The 15,434-nt window shown below is 42.0% G+C and overlaps 1 protein-coding gene across 1 annotated transcript in view; it reads right to left on the bottom strand.

Annotated features, from left to right (window-relative positions):
- The window catches only part of ZDHHC15 (zDHHC palmitoyltransferase 15), a 39,367-nt gene that overhangs the window by 6,333 nt on the left and 17,600 nt on the right, over positions 1-15,434 (bottom strand). The window contains exons 2-11 of the mRNA XM_080989940.1: positions 13,069-13,095; positions 12,643-12,737; positions 11,190-11,310; positions 9,835-9,904; positions 9,078-9,110; positions 7,872-7,992; positions 6,986-7,118; positions 6,194-6,320; positions 5,818-5,927; positions 1,670-1,753 (exon numbers count right to left, since the gene is read on the bottom strand). Coding sequence (XP_080846066.1) covers positions 1,710-1,753; positions 5,818-5,927; positions 6,194-6,320; positions 6,986-7,118; positions 7,872-7,992; positions 9,078-9,110; positions 9,835-9,904; positions 11,190-11,310; positions 12,643-12,737; positions 13,069-13,095 — 881 coding nt within the window. The 3' untranslated portion in view covers positions 1,670-1,709. The remainder of the gene's footprint in view (positions 1-1,669; positions 1,754-5,817; positions 5,928-6,193; positions 6,321-6,985; positions 7,119-7,871; positions 7,993-9,077; positions 9,111-9,834; positions 9,905-11,189; positions 11,311-12,642; positions 12,738-13,068; positions 13,096-15,434) is intronic.

Below are 15,434 nucleotides of genomic sequence, written 5' to 3'. Positions count from 1 at the left end.
CCCATCATGCATTGAAAATTATTATATGATACTGGAGGGAGAGGGGGCAAGCAGGCATTCAGTTACTGGCTTTGGTATAAGCCACACTTTCTCTTTATTATCTAGTGCTGCTTTTAGGTTGTCACAGCCTGGTGACAGGAACACTGAATCCTTGTGGCATGCCGGGAAAAGGCTCCTCCTGAAGTGAATCACAGAAAAGCCATTCCTGCAAATGATGCTGAAAATCAGAGGTTGTATTTCCTCTGCCCACAAAAGCAAACACAAAAAACCCCAACACTGAGTAGAATTTCTCTGTGTTCCTATATACGTTACAGTGCAGTCATTATATAAAACCATCCAAAGGATGTTCACAAGTAACACATCCCCAACTGTTCAGTTTCTCCAGTTCTAAAGCAAAAGATTTCTAGTTTAGTTTGCTGGAAGGTTTTCCAAATGAGATCTTAATTGTCTGTTGAGTCAATGCATGCTTTCAACTAGAGGCACAGTTTCCTAAAATAGACCATTACCCCATAACTTCCAAGAACACAACTGTCCTGGTTATGGGTTGAGAAATCCACTGGTTTATCTGGAAAGCCACTGAAAGTTGCACAGTTCCTATTGAAATGATCAATCAGGATTAAGGAAGTTAGAAATAAGCTTTTTAACTTTGGGGCATTTAAAGATGATTTGGTCGGCATGGGTTGTTCTTGCTCAAGAGCAGGCTAATCAATCAACAATAGCCATTAAGCATTGCTGTCAGGCTGGATGGTTTGTTTCCTTCAAGCTCACATACATACATTTATTCTGTAACCTAACTATTATTCCAGACCAGCATATAAACTGATGAAAAAATATAGGAAATTATTCCTCAGGGTGGATACAGTACACCAGCACTAGCTGTTCCAGCATACACTTATGCAGGAGTTCACACAGTACTGCAACAAGTTCTCTGGCAGTTCTCATGCATCACAAGATGTGGCTCAAGTTCTTTGGATGTCGCTGCATATTTTTCATAGAATGCTCCAGTGCAGGGGTAGGTAACATTTTTTCTGGCCCTTCCCCAACCCTCTAGTAGAGCCACATGCTAGCAATGGTTGCGGTCAAAAGAATCCACTCTGGCACGCACAGGCTCTCATGTGCACACACAGACCCTTCTCCTTGACTAGTCCAAGATCAATCTGATGTCCACGGAGGAGGTGATTCACATCCCCATCCCCATCACTGTGCAGGACACTGCCACCACAGTCCTGTGCCCATTTTACTTTTCCCCTTCCCCTTTTTGCCACTGCCAAAATTGGTGGGGTCTTGGGAAGGTAGGAAAAATTGCTTGGAGGAACAGATCAGGCCCCCAAAACTGAGAATTAGCCACCCCTGCTCAAATGAAAGATGTAAAACAGCCTTCCTAAGAGCAGAAGGAACCTCCGGCTACAAGGCCTTCTGTGCTAACAATTCACTTTGACTGACCAAGCTTTATCTGAACCACCAAAACTCTTATCAAAACTTATTTTCATGTCTATCCTATCCTAAGAGGAGGGTTCTGGGTCTGTTAGTGGCAGACTGAGGACCTCAAACAGTGCAAACACCCCCCCCCAACAGATCCAGGTCAAATGTACATGCATGAAATAAATACTGATCAAAGGAGCTGGTACAATGGGTGGGGTGGGGGTTAACCTGAGGATAGGATGATTACCTGGGAGTGTGATTTTTGTACCAACAGCCTTTCAAAAACATTACGTCTCCATTTCCACAGAAATTGAAGAACCTTGGTTGTAATCTAGTTGGTAAAACAAAAACATTTGCACCAAATAAAACATTAATAAACACAGCGTCAGAAATGTGAATGTTGCAAAACACCACTACGGTGAAAAGTAATTGCATGCTGTCATTCAAGTCTGGGGTTACCCTCCTTATTTCCAATCTAAGACCACTTTGTTTATTGGCACTACTCTACCCAAGAATGGGTTTCCATGACTACCACAATTATGAAAGCAAAGTCGGGAAGCTACAAAATCCACAATAAGGCACAATATTGTACGAAAATGGCTGATGTTGGAACCATGGATGGGGCCTGCATTCAGCTGCAGAGACTTAAAATGAAATGTGGGAGAAGGCAGACATTGCCCTGGTTCAAACATCACATTAAAACTACAAGACTACAAGAAAGAAGATTCCACCTAAACATTAGGAAGAACTTCCTGACGGTAAGAGCTGTTCGACAGTGGAATTTGCTGCCAAGGAGTGTGGTGGAGTCTCCTTCTTTGGAGGTCTTTAAGCAGAGGCTTGACAACCATATGTCAGGAGTGCTCTGATGGTGTTTCCTGCTTGGCAGGGGGTTGGACTCGATGGCCCTTGTGGTCTCTTCCAACTCTATGATTCTATGATTCTAAACCACAGTTTAAAATAAACTTTGGTTGAAAGTGAACCTGTAGTATACTGAAATTCTTTGCACTTTGCTCCCTCCCTCCCTCCCTCCCTCCTGCTGCTGGTATGTTGCCTGGAATAAACTCTTGGTTAGGCCTAGCATTACATCTGAACCTGGGCTCCTGGTTGGTTTCTCTCCAAACAAACCATGGACACATCCACACTTCTGCTTGGTCCCACCGTTTTCCCCGGGGAAACCCACTGTTTAGCGCTAAATCGGGAGTAAACATCAATTGGATTTTCTGCCTAGAAGTTATTGTCCAAATAGAAGAAAATGTGGCACTAAAGGATGTTCAGAGGAGGAGAAACCAAAGTTTGTTATTGGCTCACTGCACATGGTTAGTTTGGGGAAAACAAACCACAAATCCAGGTTAAGACATTATGTTAAGCCAAATCATGGATTGTTTATCAGCAGCATGACAGCAACTTTTATCTTTGGGCATAATTTTATATTTGGACTGGGTGTGTATTTATAATTGCTGGTTTTATTAAAGATGTGAGCTTTATAGGAGGTTTTGCATTCTATTCTACTTCATTATTGTCAGATTTCCCCCCCCGTTACTGTCACTGTGTAATATGCTTTGAGTGAGCTTTACTCATAAATGTGGACTATAACACTTTTAAATAAATAATAATAAAGTTACTAAAGCTGTAATTTCACATCGTCTCACCATGGGACTAAGCCCCATGGAACTGAGTGAGACTTTCTACTGAATAGGCGTGTGTGCACTGCACCACAATCTAGCAACATCCTCTCCCCATCCCCCGCTCTCTCTTACACACATGCACAGCATGTAATGAGTTCCCTTTCCTGCAATCTAAGTGGTGTAGCATCAGGAGAAGATGTTGCCCCAATCCAGGTGCACTAATGACAATCTTAGTCACTCATCAGAGACAATGCTGAACGCAGCCACTTCAACAATTCTTCCAAGATCCTAGGAGAGTACATTTCTCCAGCAGCACTGGAGTTCGAAGTGCGAGTCTCAGAGAAGATGAGATTATTAAATTTTGCAATGAAGCATCCTTCAGAGCATTTTCTAGCACAGAATAATGTCAATGTGAAAGCCGACAAACATGGAGTTGAAGGAGTGCCTTGCCAGAAAGGGAGGGGGGAGTTTTACCACAATCCCTTTCAAGTGCTTCCAGGACACTGAGATTTGGGAAGACAACTTGACCAGTTCTGCAGCTCCACTGATTGGCTTTGCTGGATATGCTAGTAGAGGAACAAGGGTGGGAGCATTCAGATACTCTTTAGATTAACTGTTTTTGCCTAAAGGAGAAGCCTTGCTGGGGTGAGCCTATTTATCTATTCTTGTGTGCACTTCATCTGAGAGTCTGTTGGTTCAATCTGCAGCAAAGGAGAAAGTCACAGGCCTTCCCTAGCTATGTGACCAGATTTGTACAAAGTCAGTAGTAACAGAAGAATTGACTGCAGCTTATTACTTATTACTTATTACTTACTGTGTTAGGCACATGCAAAATATTTGGCAAGGTTTTGAAGGTTTGACACTCAAGGTCTGCTACAGGCCTTTGCTGCCCTGAATGGGAACATCCTGTCTGTGAATTCAAAGGGAACTCCAAGACTTTCTGCAAAATGATGAAGGATTCTGGGGCGCCCTCTCAGTTTGCGCAGAAGGCTAGTGATACTGCGAATAGGGCAAGAGCCTCAGCTTGTGAGCCTGTCTTTGAGTTGTTCCTTAGCCTGCCTGTCTGAAAGCAATGCAAGTCCCAGCGTAGCTGCAGCAGCTCTAAGTGGGGAAGCTTCCTAAGAGGGTGGCATGTGGATGAAAAGGGATCAGGGTCAAATAGGGCTTGGCATGGCTCCTCCCCACAAGACCAATACAATGCTGTTCTCTATGCAAGTCTGACAGTGGGCAAGGAGGCTTACCAGGAAACAGAGAGAAACCACCTGGCTCTCTCCAACTGCTTCTCCTGCTTAAATGGAGAAACAGGAAATCTGGGCCCTCAGTGGTGAGAATTAGATTGCCCAAATCTTCCCAGACAGCTGCTTTTAAGGATGTGGGGAGAACATAAAGTAAGAAGAGCCTGCTGGATCAGGCCAATGGCCCATCTAGTCCAGTAGCTGAACAGATGCCTGTGGAAAGCACTCACACAGGACTGGAGAGCAAAAGCACTCTGTCCACTCCTGCGGTTTCCAGCAACTGGTACTCAGAAGCACACAGCCTCTGTCTACAGATGCAGAGCATTGCCACCGTGGCTTGTGGCCACTTACAGCCATTATCTCCATAAATTTGTCTAATCCTTTGTTAAGCCCCCCAAGTTGGTGCCTATAGTGGGTGCCATAGTTTAACTACGCACTGCATAAATTTTGTAGTTTACAGAGTTGTTTATTGGAAGCACAGGGTTTGTTTAGGTCATAGAAAGGAGGGGCAAAGGAGTGTGCTCTGGCCTCGTTGCCCTGCTGTTAGATTTGCTCAGCTGCTTAGCTCTCCCTGACACTTTGTCAGCTGGCATTCTCTGCAGCTCATGGAAGTGGCTCCTGTTGTTTGGCTGCTCTAAATTCATATGCCTGGCTAGTTCCTCTCAGCTGCTGTTGCAGCCAATGAAGTCAGAGGGTGTGACTCATAGTTGCTCTTGATCCCAGGAGCAATAAATGGGATGGTTAGGCATAGTAACCAAACCTCATTCAGAAGCAGCAGGAACATCTAGAGTGCAGGAATAGAGACTGAACATCAACCCTCCAACCCCATGTCTCTGTTGCTGATGGAGCCTTTAAGAACTGCATCAGAGTATTATGAGTGGTCATCTGCTGCTGTTGCAGACTCTAGAATGTCTGATTGCTATTTCCTGCACTTGGCAGGTCTGAGGAACCAGCTACTAGTTATATTATTTGTTGATACCTGACTGCATTGGAAAGCTTATTATATCTAATCAATTGATACATGCTTTAATGAACTGTATTGCCTATTTTATAATTAATTAAAAATGGTATAATGTTCAGATTTTCAATCTGAAATTGAAATGAATTATTTGTATTGCCATATTATGTTTTGAAATGAAATGCTATTGATTTTTGTACTGTATGAATGCACTTTTACTATGTACTTCTGCTATTGTGCTGTGGGTCACTTTGGGCTCACTGATGTTAAAAAAGTGGCATAAAAATTGAAAAAGCAATAGTGATAAATAACAATGATGATGAGTGGTTTCTGTTTGAAGCAAATCTTACTCATTTTCAAAATCCCACTTTGCATCAGAGGCCACCATACCACCCTACCCTACTTTATCCATGGATATCTACATCCATCCTTTTCACGGTCCAGTTTTTGCACCTTATGAAATAGAGACTCCTGCTGCAATATTTGTGTCAGTCTTTAACGTGCCACAAGACCTTACAGTTGCAACACAGTGACTCTCCCCAAAACAGTAAGTTCCAGATGCATTTCCCATCCTTACCGAGGTTATCATCATCCAACCCATCTTCCTCCCATTGCTCTTCACTTGCTAGCAGTGGATTCCTTGCTTCACTCAGAGTTCTTGTTGGAAAAAAATGTCCATCGCCTTGACTGTGGAGACAAAGGCAACAAATTGGTAAAGGCACCCGGGCTCCATCCAGAAGAAGAAGGAAGGGAGAGAGGGGAGGAAGAGAAGGAGAAAGCAGATTCTGTTTCTACTTTTAACTACAAAACTATTCACAAAACACAGACTTGATCTAGGCTGCTGCTGTCCCCTGCACCAAAGGAAAGTCTGACAACATCTCCTGTCTAGTTCTGTAGTTTACTGTAGAGATCTTGCGCTCTACTACTCTTAGGCTGACAGCCTGTCTGCTTACCTGGATATCACAGGGAGGAACCAAAGTCTTTTTTTCTCTCCAAACACTTGTTGAAGATTTTTTTTAATGCCAAGATTAAATCCGTTTTTATCAGGGCCAGTAGGAAACACAGGAGCTGAAAAGGCCTCTGCAGACAAAAATAAAATGTGATTTGTTTATTACCATACTCTCCTATACTGAACTTGATAGCTGAATGCCTATCGTTTTGGAAGTGAAAAGTGGCCACTGAAAAACAGTAGTGGTTTCTGCATACTCAGACGCATCCTTCCTGCACCTGAGGGCACCAGGTGTGTCCCCTTGAGTGACAGATTATAAAGACAAGCAACTTTGGGATTATCCACCCCTTGAACCATTCCACCACAGTTTCTCAGCAGAATAACTTGTACCTAAGAACTTGTACATAAGTTTTCTTATTTCCTCTTCCCCCTCACGTCATTTTCCTTTTGTGTCATGCATTTTTAGACAGTAAAGCCTGGAGGCAGGTTCGGTCACATCTGTAGTGATCTGCAAGCCACTCCAGTAGCCTTGAGTTAAAAAAAATCATGAAGAGCAGGATTACACTTAATAAAATAAAAAATAAAGACTGGGTTTTCACTGTCAAAAAGGTCCACTAATGAAGAGGTGAACAGAAGATAGACTGGGATCTACTGATAGATTTCTGGATGATCTGTAGTAGTTCAGCAACAGTTTCTGACTTGCTATTGTTTAAAAATAGCAACAACAACAAGGTTTGCCAACACCCTCTGCTCCTAACCAAAGAACTCTGCAGAGCAGGTGCAATAAATAGCTTACCCAACGTAGACCTGTTTTGGCTGACGAGCCAGCAATGGTAGCCAAAGAGGAAGAGAAGGCTAACGAAAAACATGATTGCCACAAAAAGGAGGAAAAGAATATGGAACTTGGCACGCCCATTGGTCAGCTCCTCCTGCAAAGGAAAGTGAGCAGATTTGCACATCTTTCTTACCAATCTTGCAGTTCCGGCTGTGGAAGAGCCATGGAGAGATGATGATAATACTATTCTTATTCTTCTTATGAAACAAACAGCAAAGAACAAGACTAAAATTGACCAGGCACTAAATTCAAAGCAATCAGAATCCCTACCAGCCCCAACAACCTCAGCCTGATCACCACAAAAATAATCAACCCAAAAATGGCCACAAAGCGCTACACACACATACAGCGCACATCAGCTGCTGCCAGTTAGAGCTGAGCTAGATGCACCAGTGGTCTGACTCAAGATAAGGAAGACAGCCTGTTATTGCAATATTCTTAGTTATTCTCCAATGAACATAAAAAAGAATTTAAGAAGGAAAAACAAAATTACCAGGTCCAGGATATGACTTACATCCAAAAGCCACCCTTTATGTGAAAAGACCAGTAAATCTTTTGTCGGCTAGCAGATCTTACTTGTGCCTAATTAGAAGACCACTTGATTTGGGCTTCATATATTGGAGTCAGACCACTGAACACAGTGTCGTTTGCTCTAAAGGAAGAGGCTCTCTCCAGGGCTTTCAGAAAGTGGTTTTACCACCTGGAGATGCTAAGGATGGAACATTGATCCTTTTGCATGGAAACAAACATGTGTTTCCAGCTGAGCTATGGTCACTGCTTTAATATTAGAACCCAGAGTGTCTTAAAAAAACCAATACATAGAAAGCAGTCAGGTTCAAAAACTTACTGTCCAATACTTGATGAAATACTTGAAGACTGTTGCAGCTATGTACAAGCAGTACAAAAGAGAATATGCTAAAAATAGCAGGAAGAATTTGTAGTTAGAAAATCCAATGCAGTTGTTTACCCTAGAAAGCAAAGGGGGGGGGGGGGAAAGCCACGTTAAGCATAATGGGGCTGGGAGCAAAGTGAAAGCAGTTAAAAGCACTCTTATTTCCTTGATGGAGCATAACTGCAGAGTGCCATCAATGTCATGACCTGCGATAAGAAGGAACATAAGAAGAGTCTGCAGGGTGAGGCCGATGGCCCTTCTAGTTCTGCATCCCATTCTCATAGTGGACAACCAGGTGCCCCAAAGGAAACCCACAAGCAGGACCAGAGCCCTCCTGTGGTTTCCAGCAACTGGTATTTTGGAAACATTGCTGCCTTCAACTGTGGAGCCGGAGCATAGCCTCCTCCATGAATTTGTCTCATCCTCTTTTAAAGCCATCCAAGTTGGTGGTCATCATTGCCTTCTGGGGAAGTAAGTTCCATCTCAGCACTTGGGCATAATCTCAGCCTCATTTACTTTCATATTCCAACTTTCATATTCCACAGAAAACACAAGCCATCTATTTATTAAGGCTGAAAGACCTAAGAAACAACACAACTTGATTTTTTCATTCCCAGGGTGCCACAGACACTCAATTCAAATTTGGTTTAAAATGTGCTCCAGACTGGGGAGTGTTCAACCAAAAGATCCTGCTTTCCTATTAAAACAAACAAACAAACAAAACAAAAAACTGGGTTAGCAATTTCCCATCATTAATAACACTGGGAAACCTTTTATCCTGGTGCACAGGAGACATGAATTTCCACTGAACAGTAATTTTAAATACTTTTCCCCACTGGCTGTCATATCCCACTATACTTGGTACAGGAGTCTATGGCATTTATGTATTCAGATAATAACAGTTGGTCATTTGAAGCACTAAGACACACAGGTAACACTTCGTCTTTGCTAGTCATTAGAACATCTGTCCTCAAAGGATCCCAGCTATTGCCAAAGGCTTTTCTACAGTAGCCACCTGTAACCTGGTGCATCACAGATGTTTAGAACTACAACAACCATTAGCCCCAGCATCCATGCTGACTGTGGCTGAAGAGAGTTGTAGCCCAAAACATCTGGAGGTGGAGGACATGAGAAAGATAGAATTCAAGGGGTGCCACTCACCATGGGCAATGATGATCCATTTTTAATACACACCTGTAAAAAGGAAAAAAAGATCAGGACACCATGAAGGGAAACACCAAAAGAACAGAAATAATACTATCTTTGGTTTTTTCATGTTATATTTTTAAATTAAAAACTGTATACTGAGAATTTATAACTGCCTGACTGTGTGTGGTTTTGTGCACTTCCTGGGGGGCAGAGTTTAAACAAAAAACAAACTCTTTATAAAGACTTGAGGAATGAGGTTATCACCCCTCTTTCATCATCCATTCTGGGCCACCCAGTCACTGCCACAGTGTCCTTTCTCTTGGAAGATCAATATTTATTTTATATACTGTAAATGACTTTTTATTTTCATTTTTTGTATATCGTATTGTTGTTTTATTGCTATGGCCGATGGCTGATGCAAATAAAGATTCACTCATTCATTCAAAAACAAACAGGTGTGGGTGCAGGGATATGCATGCTCTGTCAGTACTTAACTGGCAAAATAGACTCAACAAATTAGAAGGTGGGGACAAACACAAAAGGGAACACTTGTTGGTATCAACAGAAAAGACTGAAGTTCTTCCTCATACACAAATTCAAATATGTGTGAGTGTGGACTACTCTGGTCGAATGGGAGGAAAGTGGATTAAAAGTAAAATGATGCCCAAATGTAGACAAGCCCATGACTGCCCTATCTTGAAGCATCAAGAGCTAGCTTTCTTCTTCACGAGTGGAGTTATAGTGATGTAAATCATTCTGGTAAACTTACATGGCACAAACCGAACAGTGATGGCAGCGGTCAGGTTTGATGAGCTGGCATCTATCACAGAATCGAATCGCTGCAAAGAAGCACACCCCATAACGCCTTCATTAGCCATAATGGGAGTGAGCAAATCTCACTCTCAATAGGCAGCTTTAAGCAAGACCATTTCCTCTGATAATACTGCCTGATTTTACAAGTTTGATTGATGCTTTGAAATGCATAAAATAAATGCTATTTGTTATTAACAGTCCTATGAAATTGGAAGCATGAATATGAAGACATTCAAGGCATTAACAGTAGCTTGAAAGATTTAAACACTTTAGTAAAGAGCAAACATTAGATACAAAATATGTTTGTGATGGGGCTTTGCATGTTTCACAAATGTAAACCACATTTGGCTTTAGACCCCCTGGTTGAACTAGACTTCATGAATGACTTCTTTTCACTTACTGCAAATCAAAGTCCTACTATTAAAAGCAACCAGTTCTGAGCTGGCAGTTCTTGTTAGCTTCTAGGAACAGAGAAGTATAAAATTCTGATGTGAGAAGGCTAAAATTAGCCATGTATATGGCCGTGATGTCCCACACTGTGCTGGATCCAATTAATTTTTTCAAGTTTAACAGGAGCACTTGTCAACCTGGTGCCCTCCAGAAGTTTTAGAATACAACTCCCATCGGCCCCAGTCAGCATGGCCATACTGGCTGGCGTTGATGGGAGTTGTAGTCCAAAACATCTGGGGGTGACTATCTATGGAATCAAGCTGCTTCTTAAATGATCATAATATGGATCCATTGTCTACTTGTGACCAGTGGTGGTTTGAATCCCCACTCGGTCATGAAGCTCACCGGGTGCACCTTAGGCTAGTAACGACGTCTCAGCCTACCTCACATGTGACGATAAAATAGAGAGGGGGAGAAATGTGTATGCCACATTGTGCTCCTTGGAGCAAAAAGTTGGGATATAAATATATATATATATATATAAACAAAACCATGGGACCTTCCTGAAGGAAGTGAAGTGCATACTCTACCACTGGACTACTGATGTTTTAAGAGCACAATTCAGGTCTGAAATCCAGTTAGATCTCTGAATGTATACAGCAGCTGGAGACTGAGGCAGCATATGGTCACAAAGCATTGAGCCACTTTCTTACAAATCAAGAACATCTTTAAGGGATTTCCTCTCTACTACAAAGACTGACAGAGAAAGTTAAAAGGAAATCCTTTTAAACTAATATGATTCCCTCCACATTAAGGTTCTTAAAGTCAAAAGGGCAAGGACATGTTTCATGAGGCGGGTTGCTGGTGTGTGCCGCTTAGAGTGATGAGGTGGACATTTCAAAGGCTGTCTGTGCAGCTGACCTCCATTCCCTGCTCTCGTGTACACGGGCAATTTCCGTGCCATTTCAGCAAGGATCTGCCTCTGTCCCTCTGGTCTCTCTTCGTTCTCATAGCGCTCCTTGTCAGCATAAGACATGTGGAACTGGAAGAAGAAGAAGAGGATTTTATTTATTTAAGACATTTATATACCACTTAGTCACTTGCATTTCTAAGTGGTAAACAAGAGACAAAGCCCCAAAACAGATTGCATAAAATATGAGAAGGTGCTGAATTGAACACCTTGACTGGGCTTGCACAATTGCTACATCTAAAACGCTACAGAGTTGAGTGACTTTATCCCCAAAATGCAGTGCAACACACTCACAGCATGCTACCAAGTGCTTCGGGGGTGGTGTGTGTGTGTGGTGTCATTCAGCACTTCTGGTACAGTTAGCCTTGGGGCCACCTGAAATAACTGCTGGACAGTTCACTGAGAAGGTGATGCCGGCAGCAAAGTAGTTCTTCTCCACTGCTTTCAGCACCAGTTCTCAGGCAGAGTTGTATGAACAAGTAAGCGTTTGGTCATCTTTGGAGCAAGTTTTCTGCCATCTGCCACAACTCAGTAAACCATGATGCAGTGCGGGCCTTGCAGCACTGGAGTGATGGTATTGACAGACCAAGGCCTTGACAGGGTCACTGGCTCTGTCCACAGGGAAATCCTCCAGAACAGCCAGGAACCTATCTGGCTCCATTAGTCTTTGGAGACAGACCATCCAGAGTCGTCCCCAACCACTAATGGTTTGGCTGTTGTCAGAAGTCTAAACTTTGCCAGGAAGTAGTCAGACTGTGACAACAGGGTTATGGCCACCCCTCTCTCCACTAAGGACAAAGACTAAACCAAGGGTATGCCCTGTATCTAGCACACTTACATGGTCACCATGGAGTCCACACAGGTTTCAACCAACTTGTTATAATAACACAACTATAACTAACTTTATGGAGGCATGCTACTATAATATACAGTCATACCTCGGGTTGAAGTTGCTTCAGGTTGAGCATTTTCGGGTTGTGCTCTGCGGCGACCCGGAGGTAACGGAACGTGTTACTTCCGGGTTTCGCCGCTCACGCATGCACATTCTGCTCTGGATGCGAATGTGGCTCCGGAACAGATACCTTTCGCATCCAGAGGTACCACTGTAGTTAGTTATGTGATAGTAACGTAAGTTACTACAGACAGCCCCTGACAAAGAGTCATTTGACCAAATCACATTGGGATGATTACAATTCGTATCATGCTGCATCTCTCTCCCTCTCTCCCCCCACTGTCACACCCCCACCCACTGTTGATCTGTTTGCTCTCAGGCTACTGTGGGGGCAGCAGGTGGCTCTGGCCAGGGGTGTTGCCTGAGTTTGGCTAGACATTCTTAAGGCAGCAGAACTAACTCCTGATTCACTGTTTCCTTTGCTGCTCCAGAGCATCCCAGCTTTTTTTTACCTTTTTGTCTGGTTGCTGTGGAAGAGTAAATATAGACTTCCAATACGTCCATATGAAGAACAGGAAGATCACATGGAATATGGTGAGGTAGGCCACTAAAGGAGAAAAAGAGCAATCAGGAAGACATAGAGGGGCACTGATTCCCTCCCATCCTCTTTGTTTTAATGCTTGGCTTCCAAGACAGTCTAGTCTTCAGGGAGATGAATAAATGAAAAAGCATGAACTCTCCCTCAAGTTAGGTGATTGACAGGGAAATATTTATCTGTTCTACAAGAAAGCAAGATATACCTAGTGGAGAAATTGGCCTGTGCAAATGACAAAGGACGCTAAAGGCCAAAGTACACATGATGGTGTTAAACAACATGGCTTAACGCTGCATGAAGCTTCCTTCACCCCTCAACTGAAAATGCATAAACAGCCACATACCTTTTTCTATGGAACTGGTCACAGTCACTGAAAGAGAAGAGGAAGACGGAAATGATATACAATGAAATGAAAAAGATGTTTAAGGTAACTTTTGTTTTAAAAAAACCAGAAGCTTTTCTTTTAGGAATTATAGGATTGGAGTTACCTAAACAATATAAATATTTATTTATGTATGCAACCACTGCTGTAAGAATGGTATTTGCCCAAAGATGGAAGGAGGAAGATGTCCCATCAAAAGAAGAATGGCTACAGAAACTAACGGAATATTCAGAAATGGTGAAACTTACTGGAAGAATAAGAAATCAAGATAACGAAGTCTTGAAGGGGGAATGGAAATCATTTATTGAATATTTACAAACTCATCATAAACAAATTAAGACATTAGCAGGATTAATGTAAAAATGTGCAGCACTGAAAACATACATGAAATGGATGGAAATAAAATACAACATAGATTTATATTGGGATATGCAGGAAAATAAATATAAGGAACCACAGAAAGAGGGGGAGGGAAGTCAAAATATGATATGCAAAGATGATTCTGTTTGAAATGTTTATTTGTCATGAATGAAAATTATAAATAAATAAATAAATATCACCTCTAGTGCAGGGAATAGACTTTGTTTTATTCTATTCTCTGTAAAGCTTTTCATTACAGTGGTACCTTGGGTTACATATGCTTCAGGTTAAAGACTCCGCTAACCCAGAAATAGTAACCCGAGGTACCACTGTATTTCATTTTATAATGCATATAAAACAGAGAGAACAATTATAACAAGGGAATGTGCATAGTGGCGTTCATGCAAACCTGTACCACAATAATTAACATTAACATAACGTAACGTAAAAAAAAAGAAAGAGAAGAGAAAGACGTGTTTTACACAATATGCAAAACATCCTGAGGTAGTTCCTAACATTTCATGCACCTTTTAGAAATCCCATACATAATGGGGATTATAATTATTCTCCATGAATGAGAAGTCCTGTGCTGCTTAGGATGCTAAATTATATTTTATATATCTAGCCTTTCCGCTCTTAAATAGTAGGTATCTAATCAAGAAATCCTGCCAACAAAGGTCCGTATAGTTAAAGCCATGGTTTTCCCAGTAGTGATGTATGGAAGTGAGAGCTGGACCATAAAGAAGGCTGATCGCCGAAGAATTGATGCTTTTGAATTATGGTGCTGGAGGAGACTCTTGAGAGTCCCATGGACTGCAAGAAGATCAAACCTATCCATTCTTAAGGAAATTAGCCCTGAGTGCTCACTAGAAGGACAGATTTTGAAGCTGAGGCTCCAGTACTTTGGCCACCTCATGAGAAGAGAAGACTCCCCAGAAAAGACCCTTATGTTGGGAAAGATTGAGGGCACAAGGAGAAGGGGACGACAGAGGACGAGATGGTTGGACAGTGTTCTCAAAGCTACAAACATGAGTCTGACCAAACTGCGAGAGGCAGTGGAAGACAGGAGTGCCTGGCGTGCTCTGGTCCATGGGGTCACAAAGAGTCGGACACGACTAAACAAGAACAATCAAGAAATCTTTGCATGCCTCACAGTGTTTGAACTGATCTCCTTTGCTTAATTGCTTCTGAATATATTCTTCTATATTTACCCTTTATTCTGGGCATTTGACACTCAAGAGGCATCTTTTTAGGCACCACCTTATTTTGTGATTGTAAGTTGTTTTAAACTGATTTTAATATTGTGTTTTAATGTTGTAACCCGCCCTGGGACTTTGGGGTGAAGGTTAGCTAATAAATAATATATACACACATATATACATATAATAGGCTCAGGCTGAATGTGGCTGAAAGCTTATGCCCATGATGTCCTAATGCATTTATGTCCTAATGCACTTGTTAATCTATAAGGCACCACAAGATTCTAGTTAATTTTTGCTGAAAGGGACAAACACTGTTACCCTTCTGGAAATTAAAATACTGTTAAATCCATGGGTTGTAATTCACTGAGGATTACCTAGCTTGAACCCTCCATTTATGATTATCCCCAAAGCCCCCATGACTTCTCAAAAAACTGCCTCCCCCCTGAGATAAACTTACATGAAGTAGTGTTGACATTTGCTAGCTGAATGGTAATAAAGTTGACCTTATCGTGATGCCATGTTTCCTCAAATGAACAAAATAGGAATTAATCTTTGGCTATTTCCAAATGCAGCGACTACAGTCCAGTCCTATTTCTCACCACTAAATAGAAATTATGTTTTGAAAGAAGTCAGTTCCTGCCTGTGTGAATGATGAGCTAATAAATATCCGCGGAAGGATGAAAGGGTATGTGATAGTAGATGAACATGATCTACTATTCATTTTTAACATCAGTTCCACTTTAACACCAGACCACATTCACCAAG

This window comes from Podarcis pityusensis (assembly GCF_964106645.2).
Source record: "Podarcis pityusensis genome assembly, chromosome: Z".
Classification (NCBI taxonomy): Eukaryota; Metazoa; Chordata; class Lepidosauria; order Squamata; family Lacertidae; genus Podarcis; species Podarcis pityusensis.
This window is presented reverse-complemented; position numbering and strand designations above follow the sequence as displayed.